Here is a 12,522-nt window from a genome sequence, read left to right as displayed (position 1 = left end):
GTAGATGTAAAGAGGGGGGAGAAGGGCGAGGATAGGCGGTGCAATAGTTGGCCCAAGCAATGGAAATATATTATGAGGGCCCTCTTTTGTATGACCAGGGGAAAACCGAGAGCTACCTTAGCTTAGCTAGCTGGCTTGGTATGTACCTAGTACGTACCGAGCTAGTGGTGGGAGGACACTCAGGACAGGCTCCAAGGACTTACGGTCTACCTATGGAAAGGCGGTGGTACCAGGCAACACCCTGGTTTTTACCTGAGGTTACCCAGATAAGGCAGGGTCATACCTTGTATGCAAGTCACAGTTGGGTATTGAATAACTACCAGGACCAGTAAGTACTCAGAACTTAGGTGGGTGATGGAGGCAAGGTGGCATGTGGTTAGTGGATGTGGAGGGAGAGGGGTTTATTAGGGGTCGCCCGCCAGCATCATTAGGTACCTACATAGGTACTCAGTATCCGTACTCCGTACTAAGTTAGGTACTTACCAGTTGCCTGCCTTTCTACCCAAGTATTGTTGCCAACCCCGAGTACAAGTTCTACGACCTCCTGATAATGATGTTTGGTCTCGCCAACTGTACCAATCACCTGCCAGTCGAAACTCACATCTGTTGTTTTTTCAGAGCTCCTTCATCCTCACTGGCATCCGGTTTACAGATGCACCACCACAAGGCCCAAACAGTGGGCTGGCGTCGTTGGATCACCAACTGACCAGGACAGAATCATGGAACACAGACATGCGGTTTCAGGATGGCATCCAAACGAAACTAAAGAAATGCAAATTCCCAAGAGAAGGCAGAGGACAAAGCCAATCAAAGACCACGGTACCGTTCACTCAAATTTAAACAACCGGGGGTGTCACTATTAGCTCAACCAACGAATCAGGGGTCTCGTGGCCACAACGTCGTATCAGTACTGGTACTCCGTACTGACCGATATTTTCTCTTTGCACAATAAGTACTTATGATGTGAATTGATCTGGCAGTGTACCTTTTGGCATCAGCAAACACGCAAGCCGACAGCCACACCTACGCTGCTTCATTGGGGCCATCTGCGTCTGATGTTACTGGTCTTCCCGCATTGCCTCATGCAAGCTGTCAAACGTATAAAGTTCCGGGTAGTCAGGAACCCGTCGTAACCCGCTTTACTATCCACCAAGTACTAACGTTATTTGCCGGACATGAAGCAATTACACATCATCAACAATGCCTGCGTACCTAACCCAACAGCACCGTTAGCGACCGGTAGACTTTTCATCTTGTGCATGTTGATTCGGTGGAAATTTGACGCCTCTCTTCCCCTGAGCTACTGATTAGCACAACTGACCATCATCAGCCACAGCGCCGTTTGTCCGCCACATCAAGAGCAGCTGCGGCGTCGCCCCACCACCGCCAAGCTTTCGCCCTCTCATCAGCAGAGGACAAACACCAAACGGAAGATACCTTACTGCCTACATCCAAACAGCAAAAAGCATCGTGCAGCTCGGAACAGCCAGTCAATTCATTATAGGTACCTGCGGCATTCCCTCGGTATAGCCCGCTTCCATCCTCAGCATCGGAGCTCAATTGTCTGTCCGTCGCCATGACTCCCACCTCCGTCCGCTTCCCACGCAATCTGCCCGGCATATGAGCCAGTACTAGGCACCGTGTCTCGCCTTTGACTACATACATGTCGCCCATCTAAAGCGGGTATACGAAGCGCAGGTTCTGACGGTCCGTCAAGTCGAGATCGTCATTCTTCAGGTGCACAATCTCGCTGCCCACCTCGAGAACATCATTGTCGCTGTCGCTGCCTCGCTCTGCAAGTATTGCGGCACGCTTCTTATTCTCGTTTTGCAGGTAAAATCGAATAATGAGACACATTATGGGAGAGATGAACCAAAAGGCCGTCATGAACGCCCATGGCAGAATGTAGCGCGGCTTGTACTTGGACTGCCAAAATCTAGACGTCTGCGTATCAGCACTAGAGTCTCGTCCTCGCCAACTTTGTTGATACTTACTCGGGAGAAATCATGTTGGCAACCGAGGCAGCGACAATGCATGTGGACATGACATAAAGCTTCTTGGTGTAGCCAATGGTCGTCGTGCCAGCCCACGAAAGGCCCAACAGGTACGACGGTTTAAACGTCGAAATCTGCGTACCAACTACCAATGCAATCTTGTTGGACCATGGTGCAGTCAGCATGATCAAGCCCCCAACGAAGCAAGGAATGTACGAAATAGCGCAGGTGTAGCCCACACCCAGATCTGTCAAGTACAGCATCGCCGCCGATACGAGAATGAGAAACGAACCCCACAGCGGCTTGGCAATGTTAAACAGAGCACTCTGCGCGGGAGTAAATCCGAATCCAACCAGAATCAGCGGAAGCTGCTGCGAGGTATTGTTGGGCAGCTCGTTGAAGAACATGTGGAAACTACACGCGCGTCGTCAGCTCGTTAATGTCTAGTGATACCCAACAAGTCAGGACCTACATGAAGAGCCAGCTCTTGGGATCAGTGAAGCACTCGCGAACCTGCGACCACTTGAACGTCTTGTTGCTGATTCCCGCATGCGTTGCACGAATCGTATCAATCGTATGTATCTTCTCATCCACCGTTAGCCATTTGGCCTCAACGGGCGAGTTGGGCAGCCAAATGGTGAGGGGAATGACGACGATGAATGTCAGGATGACACAGATGATGTGCATCCACTTCCACGAACTGAGGTTACCGGCAAGTGAATGGTTGTTGTCGTCGAGGATGAGCCTGTAAGAGACCATGGTGAGGAGAACATTGGCAAAGCTGCCCGATGCCCACCACAACAGCTGAACCCAAGGGCTCTTCTTGGGCGGGAAAAAGGCCTGATGCAAGACTGTCGTCGACGGCACAATCTGGGATTCGGCCTGCCAAGCAACAACTACAAGTTAGTGACTGAGACTTGGGAGTTTGTGTAACATGTGCGAGTTGCTTACCATGCCAAGAAGAAATCGGAGCGCGATCATCTGCGGGTAGTTCTTGGCAAGTGGATGCATCCCCAGCAGCAGGGCCCATATAGCCAAGGAACCGACGATGAACTGCTTCTGACCAACGCGCTGCGCGAGAGCCGCGCCAGGCCAGAGGGCAATCAGATAGCCGGCAAAGAAGATGACGAACAGGTGATTGAACTGGTCCTTTTTGATGTTGACATCCTGTAGAATTCCCATGGTACTGGCCTGGGAGAGCGTCGATTTGTCCAGATGGATCAAAAACGCAACCCACCATGTCTGCATCAGAAGAAACCAAAAATTCTTCCGAGTCACCTTCTTGGCTTCGTGCGGTGTGAGGGCACGGGCAGAGGGCTTATGCTCGTTGTACCAGAGGGTCGTGTCATCAATGTCACGTCTAGTGACAAAGTGCAGGGCGCGGCCATCCTTGGAGTCTTTTTCGGTCACGGCGTTGACTTCGTTTCCTGTTGTGTTCTTGGGAGACCCAACGTCGGAGCCGGAATCCTCGACGGGCTCAAGGACCTCGCTTGGGCCTTTGGGCATCTCCTTCTTGTTGTCGGCCATTTTGGTAGGCGCTGTGAATAAGACGCACGGCAATAGGGCCTGGAGCAACTAAAGACGGGTGAAAAGAGAAAGATGGAATCTTTCTAGGGTTTCTCGCGGGGAAGGATTTGGTACTGAGTATTGCCAAGGTTGCATCCGACCGCTGCAAGGCACTGAGACAAGCCAGCCTTTATGCGAAATCTGCGCCCTTCTGCTGGCAGGCGTTACAGTTTCGTCCAAACTACCCATTTACCATTCGCCTCGGTCATCAGCTAGTCAGGAAAGTGCTCAGATAATTGCCACAAGCTCACACTTCCGGTGATTAGGGACCAGGGACTGGGGAAGAGGGGGGGGGGAGCTGAACGGCCAAATGCTTACCAGAGTGCAACCAACGTGGTATGTGTCCGAGAACACACCAGACATCAAGGTGGCACTAGGCTATACATTCTTCTTCCATCCTTGATCCTGTTCAGCCTCAACGACTAACGCGGGTTTTCCTCCGCTGGTCAAGGCGGGATGTTTTTCTGGTATCCTCTTCGGCCAATAACATGAATGAGCCTGTTCTCGGTCGCCCAATCCGCGGCCAATGTTTCTCGGTACGGTACAAAGCACCACAAAAAAAAAGCTAAAGTTAACCATAAAGGTTCGCCGATAGTGTTTCTGACCCGCAACCTGGCAGCCGAATGTGACGATCATGGCGGTCTCTCCCGGCTGGGCACATTAGCAACAGGGCACCTAGTTAGCGGGACGCGGCCGAACCCCGCAGCCTCGTGTTTGTCGTCGTCCTGCTCGAATCAAAAGCCATGCGAATCCCAGCAGTCGTCGCCATTCCGAAAATAAGGATCGAATACATTTACCCTTACTTTTGCTCTTAAATCCTGATACGCTTATGCTGCAGCCCCTCCTTCACCCCACTATTCATTGGTCCGCGGCAACGTCCCTCTATTGCTGAAATGAGTGAGACCAAGTCTATCGCCGTGGTTGGTGGTACGTGTCACGCGAGGCCCCCCTTGATGCCATGTTTTCCCTCGAAGCCTTTTTTACGATGAGAAAGTGTGACTAATTGATATTGCTCTCAGCTGGAATTTTTGGTCTTTCCTTGGCCGTTGCGCTACGCGAAAAGGGTAAGTCGTCTTGAGCCTTTGGCGACCCTTCATGTTGCCACTGCTCACACCCCGAACCTTCTTTGGTCTAGGCCACACTGTTACTGTCTTCGATCGTCATCCTTACGATGAGACCCAGTACGATCCTGTCGCCGACGAAAATGTTCAGGCAGCGTCTGTGGACCACAACAAGATTGTGAGCTTCAAGTGTTAGCACCCCATGGCTGTAAATGCTAACGTGACCTAGTTTCGCGCCTCGTACGGAACAAAGCTGCATTACCAACGTCTGGCACTAGAAAGTCGTCAAGAATGGGTTGCTATCAACAAGTCTTCTGACGCCGAGCTGTTCGTTCCCAGTGGCATGCTCCGTGTCCAGCCCTCGGAAGAGCTCGGGGCTTTGGAAAAGGAGACCCTTGCCAACATGGAACGCGATGGCATCCGTGACACCCAATTTGTCAAGAGCCTCGTGGAAGACAGGCAACGTGCCAAGGCGGGAGGCTGGGATGCCAAGCTCCTTGACTTTCCTATTCCGGACAGTAGTGATGCACGAACTTATGAAGCCGTACTGGATTCTCTTGGTGGTTTCATGCGCTGCTCAAATGCCTGCCTATACTTTCATAAATTAGCTTCCTCCATTGGCGTCCAGTTCATATTCGGAAACGAGCATGGCGCCGTTGAATCCATCTTAGAGGAAGCAGTTGGCAACGAAAAAAAGGCTGTGGGAGTACAGACCAAAGACGGCGTCACCCACAAGGCTGATGTAGTGGCTGTTGCAGGCGAGTCGTTGTGCAACGGAAATTTTATTCAACCTTCTAACATTTCACAGGTGGCTCATTTACCACGCAGCTCATCCCCGATCTGTCGACGCACCTTGAATCATCTGCTGGTAGTCTCGCCACTTTCAAAATCGATGAGCAGAACAAGGATCTTTGGGAGAAGTACTCCCCTGAAAACTTTCCCGTCATTACGTGGAAGAGCACTCCTCGAAACAAAACGGGAAAAGACACTGGCAGCGTTTACGTCCTCCCAAGAACTCCAGATGGTCTAGTCAAAATTGGGTTTCGAGGCATCAAGGTCAGTAGTTATGATGATATCCATATCATTTGCTAATCTCTTTGCAGTTTACCAACTTTCAGCCAGCACCAGAAGGCGTGCCATTCGTACAAGATGGCAAGTGGTCCATCCCGATGTCAGCCAAAGACTCCTGCACGATTCCCGATGCAGCTGAAGACTCGATCCGCCAATTTGTAAAGATATTTTTGGCCGACTTTGATGAATCCCCCTTCCATTCGACCAAGCTTTGCTGGTACACCGACTCATTGGATAATTCTTTCGTGGTGCGTATTAGCGACGCAGTGGACCAAATTCTAGTCTTAACGCGACACAGATCGATCATGTCCCGACTTACACGAACAACTCACTCTTCGTCTGCACCGGCGGCAGCGGCCACGGCGCCAAATTTTTACCTGTGCTCGGAAAGGTATCATGAACATGATGATGCTATTTATATGAAACCAATCACTGACATTTGATAAGCACGCCGCGGACATTCTGCAGAACGGCGACAAAGCCACAAGCTTCATGCGTCCTTTTTGGCGCTGGCGACCCCACGCCCAACGACGCAACGGGCTCGAGGAGGGGCCTGATGGCCCAAGAAACATTGGCCGGACATGAGCGGAATATAGCACCATCGAGATTATATTTGTGCATTCTTAGTATCATTCGCGAGACATTGACGAATCATGGAAATTTCACTCAAATATTCAAGAGATGATGCATTTTATTTTACAGCTGCATCCAGAGCTAGTCTACCGCACTCAAAAGTATCCCACCTCATCCGAATTCTATCAACTTTTCTCTGAAGCCGTCTTTGCACCGTAAATCCAGCGGCCCATCCATTCTCTATTGACCTTTTTCGCCTCATCCACCATGCCGAGCTCAAGCAGCAGCTGGACCGTGCCACGGACCGACGAGTGCAGCGACGAGCTGATCCAGGCGTGGGTGGGCGCGGTGTGCTCGCCGATGAAGATGGTGTTGAACTCGGTGCGGTGGTAGGCGGGAATGTAGAGGCGGTGCTGCTCAATGTCCGGGCGGCACCACGACGTGGCCGTGTGCTCGTCCTCGAGCCAGCAGAGCTTCTCGTACTGGCCCGTGTAGTAGTCGCGCGCCTGGTCGCCGTGCAGGCTCACGACGGCGTCGAGCACCGTCTGGGCGTACTCGTCGTCGCTGAAGCTCACGTAGCGGTCGCTCCAGTCGCCGCCGCGGTACTGCGTGATGAGGCCCGGGCGCGCCGTCTCGTTGAGGCCGTAGACAGGGTAGTAGAGCGCGCCGACGGCGTTGGACGCGGGCTGCGAGTAGCCGCCCAGGATGGGCCGCGCGCCGCGCTCCCAGAAGCGCTCCGAGAAGAGCAGCGCCAGCTTGCAGGCCGACTTGAAGCGCAGGCCCGCCTCGCTGATGGCGCGACCCAGCACCGACGAGAACGGCGGCAGGTCCATGAATCGCGTCATGGTGAAGGGCACCGCCACGATGGCGTAGTCGTAGTCCTTGTGCAGCAGCGTGCGGTTGGTCACGCTCGGGTACCAGGAGAGCCGGGTGCCCGTCTGGCGGCCGCTGCCGCTGCCGGCGTCGCCGTCGTGGCCGTATACGGGCTCGATCTTGCGGATCTTGCGGTTGAGCGTCAGCCGGTCACGCACGTGCGGGACGAATGCGTCGGTGATGCGGTTGAAGCCGCCGTCGACGCACTTCCACTCGGTCTCGCCGAGGGCGCCGGCGGAGCCGTCCTGGGCCAGGTTGGAGTTGTGGTGCAGCTCGTCCCAGAAGATGTCGTAGTCGGTCTCGGTCCAGATGGCGTCGGTCACGTTCTCGCCGGCGTGCAGCCTCACGCGCATCCAGGCCTGCTCGCTGAGGTCGTCGAGGCCCTGGCCCATGGCCCAGGCGTGCGCGCGCCACACGTCGCGCTGGATGAAGCGGAGGGTCTCCTCCCTCTTCAGGAGGGCGTTCATCTCGGCCTTGACCTCCTTGTACTCGGCCGTGTCCATGGAGGCGGGCTTGGCCAGGCGGGGGTCGGCCGCCACCTCGGCGCGCGTCGGGATGCGGCCGTCGGCGTGGCGGCCCGTGCCGCGGGCCAGCAGCTCGTTGGGGTGGTGCTGGATCCAGGGGATGAAGTCGATCCTGTACCGGGGGTCGTCGCCGTTCATGCGGTTGAGCGTGTCGGCGAGCTGGAACGTCATGCGGTGGTCCGTGTACTCGTGCGTCGAGTTGTCGCTCTTGTACGTGACGCTCCACGGCAGCCGCATCGGGCCCATCTCGGCGAACTCGCCGGTGCCGCCGACGAACTTGGTGCGGAAGCGGCCGCCCACGCGCTCGCTGGCCTCGACAATCTCCCAGTTGTGCACGCCGACGCTGTCGAGCATCAGCGCCGTGGCGAGCCCGGAGACGCCGCCGCCGACGATGGCGATGGTGACATTGTCGCGGCGGGGGATGGACGTGCAGTTGATGGCGTCGACACCCTGGAACCACGCGCCCAAGGAGTCAAAGTCTTGGAGCAGAGGACGTCCGCAGGTCTCGTTGGCGGAGCCGGTGGTGCTTCCGGAGAGAGGCTTGGCATTGACAGAACCAATGCTCGCGAGAGCAGCCACCAGCTGTATGCTGGCCGTGCGGAAGTTGCCCATTGCGCTTACTGAGCCCGTATGCTTGACGGCCAATATGACATGGCACAGCGTTACTCTAAATATAAGCCTAATCTCTATTCAAGAGTCCCATGAAGTCATTCTGGTCCCCGAAATATGTCTCATTCGGCCCTGACACTATTTCGTCGAATAGTAAACTATATGCATAGATCCTAGCTAACTGCGCATGGGCATGGGTCCTAGTACCGGCATTTGTCTGGTCACCCTGATGGTCCCTAACTGGGGCATGACGATATCCACACAATGCAGCCCATGCATGACCAGGGGGGGCATGCTAACTAGAGATTGATAAGTTTGTCGAACCACCGATTACGGATCATCCTTTTCAGATCCATTTGCCTGCCCAGGGAGGAAGTCGAAGCGGTACCACGGCAACACGGCAGTTGCAAAGGAACAATTCTGGTTCCTCTCGGTGTCAGCCCGTGAACTAAGTCCTGTGGATAGCTAAAGTCGCTCTCAGGGTTCTTGATCTTCATAGGGAACCTCTCAAATAAGCAAGGTAACGTAACTCTCAGGGTATGATCAATTGCTTAGCGCGATGAGGCTGCTATGTGATTTCTACCTGCCGGCCCATATCAGTGCTGCTATAAGCAAATCAAAGAAAGTTCAACCTGACTAAATAAATGAAGTGAAAACTTTGATGTCGTGCAGATTCTATACAGTTCCACAAGCATGTTTTTTTCTACCTTAAAGTGCCCATGCCACTACAGCAAAACCGGCGCACCACACCACGCATTGCGTAAGCGACATGAAGGTATTGCGTCTTCTAGGGCAGCTGCATCTCGTGGCTGCCACCACCACGCGGGTGATATCGACTGGTAGCACCGTCGTCATCGGTGGCATCCATTACTTTGTTCCGCCATGGCAGGCAGGCAAAGTCAGCAATACACCCGTTGCGGATGCAGATGGCCTTGTTCCAGTTACCGTGGTCAACACAAGGGCCGAATCTTTGAGCGAGTCACATCTTTCTCAAATTACAGAAAACTTCTTGAACAATGACGATGTCATCCAGAAAGACTTTTTGAAAGGCACGTCGTCGCACTGGCACGCTGCCTCGAGTTCTGCTGACCGCTTCAAGTCGTGTATCTGGTGCAAGAGTCGGCCACTAGTAGTGCGCAGCCGATTTCATTAAACAACACGACGACAGTGGTGAGGGAAGTCTCGAAAAATGGCACCGTACCCGACGGGCCTTATTTTCTATCGCATTCTGGGGCACTATACCCAGCGTACCGGTTGTACACAGACTTCGCCGGCGCGTTCAGCGAGACGAGCATTACCGCGCCAGATGGATCGCACGCCGTGTTGCCGGCGAACGTACCCGGGCAGTCGTTGGCCGTTGCTGTTCCGTCCCGTCTGTCCTTTAAAAAGAGTGCGGCAAAGCCGCTTGCTGGCGTCCGTCTCGGAGTCAAGGACATATACGACATTGCCGGCCTCAAGACGTCCAACGGCAACCGCGCGTGGTACCAACTGTACCCCGAGGCCAGCCAGACAGCCAGCGCTGTTCAGAAGCTTGTCGATGCTGGTGCGGTAATCATTGGCAAGATGAAGACGAGCCAGTTTGCGAATGGGCAAACGGCGACGGCGGACTGGGTTGACTACCTGGCCCCGTTCAATCCGCGAGGCGACGGGTATCTCGATCCGTCATCCTCGTCCGCAGGCCCGGCCGCAGGAGAAGGTGCGTGAAGAGTCTGAAGCTATCCGAGCTCATTCTGACATTTCTTCTAGCTTCGTATCCGTGGCTCGATATCACACTGGGATCGGATACGGGAGGTAGCATTCGCAGCCCCAGCCAGCTACAAGGCATATACGGAAACCGCCCAAGTGAGGAATACTTTTTTTACGTTCTCGGACAACGTGCTAACTCTACCAGGCCATGGACTAGCCTCATTGGATCATACAATGCCTCTTTCTCCGACATTCGATACCGCTGGACTTTTGGCTCGCGATCCCATTCTTTGGTGCGACGCCGCAGCTGCTCTCTATCAGCCTGAAATGACCACTTATACCACTTATCCCAAGCACATCCTCGCCGCAGGCTTTCCTACCGGCACCGAAAAGAAGCTTGACCAAATGTTGCATGCATTTCTGAGCAGCTTGGCGCAGCTCTTGTCCGCCAGCGTCTCCGAGTTCAACCTGACCGAGACCTGGGCGCGGACAAGCCCCGACGCCGAGCCGCTGCTCACCATGATCAACAGCACGTACGAGGTGTTGCCGGCCAAGGAACAGGGCAGGCTGGTGCGCGATCCGTTCTACGCAGACTACGCGGCCCGCTACGACGGACGACTGCCACACGTGAACCCCGCGCCGCTGCGCCGCTGGGCGCTCGGTGACGGTTCCGGCGCGACGCTCGAGGAGGCCGTCGCGAACAAGACGCGCTTCATGGACTGGTTCAACGGAAACGTTCTGAAAAGACGGGACGATGCGAGCTGCTCGAGCGACCTGTTCGTGTACGTGCCGCGGACGCCGGCCCCGAAATACAGGGACACCTACTGGACCGGCCCGCAGGCCCCCGGCGCCTTCTCCACGAGCCGCATTTCGGTCATGGCAGAGGTCCCGGACATTGTCATTCCGATTGGCGAGATGGAGTACGAGTCCAAGGTGACGAACCACACGGAGCAGTTGCCTGTGACGGTGGACTTGATGGCAGCCCGGGGATGTGACGGCATGCTATTTTCGCTGGTCAGAAAAATGCACGAGAGCGGAATGATAGCAAGAGTCGAGACTGGGCGGAGTTTGGTTCATGGTGGCGACATCTTATATTAGGAGGCGAGCTGTAGAGCAATAGATCCCATGACAATCTGCCACAGTTGATGCTCTCTTCAGTCTTGGCCTATTTTCCATGTAGGGGCATAGAATGCAAAATGTCTTTGGTATAGCGACTACTCTCCGGGGCGATCATCGCTTCCTTTGCCACAAAAGCAATAGCGACTTGTCATGCCTTTCATGTCGAAACATACGAGTTCAATGGCGTCTATATGCATGCATATGTAGTAATTTTTGCTCTTACCTTCCTTCATCTCAAATACAATCCTGAAGAGTATTTTTTCACAGCAAAAGGCCGAGTGCCATTGCACTTCTTTACTACCTCCCCACCAGAATACTCTCAACCTGACGTGCCGCCGCGGCGCCGTCAGTCGTACCGGGGCTCATGGCCGCAACGTCCGCTCCCGCGAAGCCCATCCTCCCATGGCCCTCGCGAATCCCGACCGCGCCGGGCGGAGCAAGTGGCGCGGCGCGTGCATCATCCCACCTGCCTCGCGGGAACCTCGTCCGCGGATCCCGCAAACAGCCTGCTCAAGGAAGTCGTGCGTCGTCCTCTCGATCCTGTCCGTGTGGACGTGGCCGTCCGCGAGCTGGCGGAAGGGCTTCAGACTCGAAGGGGCGGGTTGGACCCCAGTGCTTGTAGCCGGCACCGACGACGACGGCATCGTAAACGGTCATGTCTGTCATGTCGCAGCTCTTCTTTGATGGTAATGCTTCTGAGCTGGCTCTTTAAGTGTTATGCCGGGAAAATATCTTCTGGCTGCATTTGAGTCGGCTGTTCGTCTGGCTTGAGTATTGTCTGAGCCAGGGCCGGCGCGGCGCTTGAATACCACCCACTGGCCATTTCCGCTGCCATACGACACGATTCGTCGTCGTTTCTCAGTCCACCTCCTCCCGGCCACCCGATCTCTCATTTTGAGGCGAGCTTAACGCAATCGAATACGGGTACAGAGAGGGTCGCTACCTGCTAGGCACCTGTGGTGTAGATCCCCGCCGCCGTGTGCCGGCGTACGAGGGCCCGAGCATATGGTTATCCGGGCCAGTGTAAGTGGGACATTGGAACACAGATGGATGATCAATGCTTAATGATATATCATATCATCATCTGCCATGATTTGCTGATGGTGGATTACATTAATTGCTCCCCCACCCTCTCTTCTCGTCCCTTCTCTTCTTTGTCCCGCCCTCTGCGTAGCATGCTGCTCTGCTGAGGTGACAGCCTCCCTCCGGGGCGAAATGGATGCTCAAGACAGAAGCGTCGATGCCATATTTCAGGTCGACTGGCGACTGGCGACTGTTCTAAGCGTCAGATGGCCGATTGTGGGCCTTTTCCCGGCGGCCACCAGATTTCGATATCTAGGAATCATGTCCCATTTCTTGTACAGTAGTGTCCGGGTTCCAAAGGCCCCGGTTTGGCTGGTTAAACTCAGAGATGTATGCCACGTCGCCGGCTTCACAAAGAAATGC

At 54.6% G+C, this 12,522-nt stretch overlaps 4 protein-coding genes across 4 annotated transcripts; 2 read left to right on the top strand and 2 right to left on the bottom strand.

Annotated features, from left to right (window-relative positions):
* Positions 1-1,674: 1,674 nt before the first annotated feature.
* On the bottom strand, positions 1,675-3,521 carry V2A60_003639 (uncharacterized protein; the record flags this gene model as incomplete). Its single annotated transcript, XM_083254966.1, has 4 exons — positions 1,675-1,936; positions 1,995-2,408; positions 2,467-2,876; positions 2,946-3,521. 4 exons carry the CDS (start codon positions 3,519-3,521, stop codon positions 1,675-1,677), a joined length of 1,662 nt encoding a protein of 553 aa, XP_083111092.1.
* Positions 3,522-4,453: 932 nt separating this feature from the next.
* On the top strand, positions 4,454-6,277 carry V2A60_003638 (NAD(P)/FAD-dependent oxidoreductase; the record flags this gene model as incomplete). The annotated part of the gene is made up of 8 exons (XM_083254965.1): positions 4,454-4,487; positions 4,580-4,624; positions 4,696-4,799; positions 4,851-5,379; positions 5,430-5,677; positions 5,725-5,940; positions 5,991-6,083; positions 6,140-6,277. The coding sequence occupies 8 exons, from the start codon at positions 4,454-4,456 to the stop codon at positions 6,275-6,277; spliced, it is 1,407 nt and encodes a 468-aa protein (XP_083111091.1).
* A 173-nt stretch (positions 6,278-6,450) lies between these two features.
* On the bottom strand, positions 6,451-8,274 carry V2A60_003637 (flavin monoamine oxidase family protein; the record flags this gene model as incomplete). Its single annotated transcript, XM_083254964.1, has 1 exon — positions 6,451-8,274. The coding sequence occupies one exon, from the start codon at positions 8,272-8,274 to the stop codon at positions 6,451-6,453; it is 1,824 nt and encodes a 607-aa protein (XP_083111090.1).
* Positions 8,275-9,040: 766 nt separating this feature from the next.
* On the top strand, positions 9,041-11,760 carry V2A60_003636 (uncharacterized protein; the record flags this gene model as incomplete). The annotated part of the gene is made up of 5 exons (XM_083254963.1): positions 9,041-9,320; positions 9,371-9,967; positions 10,018-10,113; positions 10,163-10,971; positions 11,389-11,760. The coding sequence occupies 5 exons, from the start codon at positions 9,041-9,043 to the stop codon at positions 11,758-11,760; spliced, it is 2,154 nt and encodes a 717-aa protein (XP_083111089.1).
* Positions 11,761-12,522: the final 762 nt, after the last annotated feature.

The sequence above is a fragment of the Cordyceps javanica genome, chromosome 2 (assembly GCF_051103115.1).
Source record: "Cordyceps javanica chromosome 2, complete sequence".
Taxonomy (NCBI): domain Eukaryota; kingdom Fungi; phylum Ascomycota; class Sordariomycetes; order Hypocreales; family Cordycipitaceae; genus Cordyceps; species Cordyceps javanica.
This window is presented reverse-complemented; position numbering and strand designations above follow the sequence as displayed.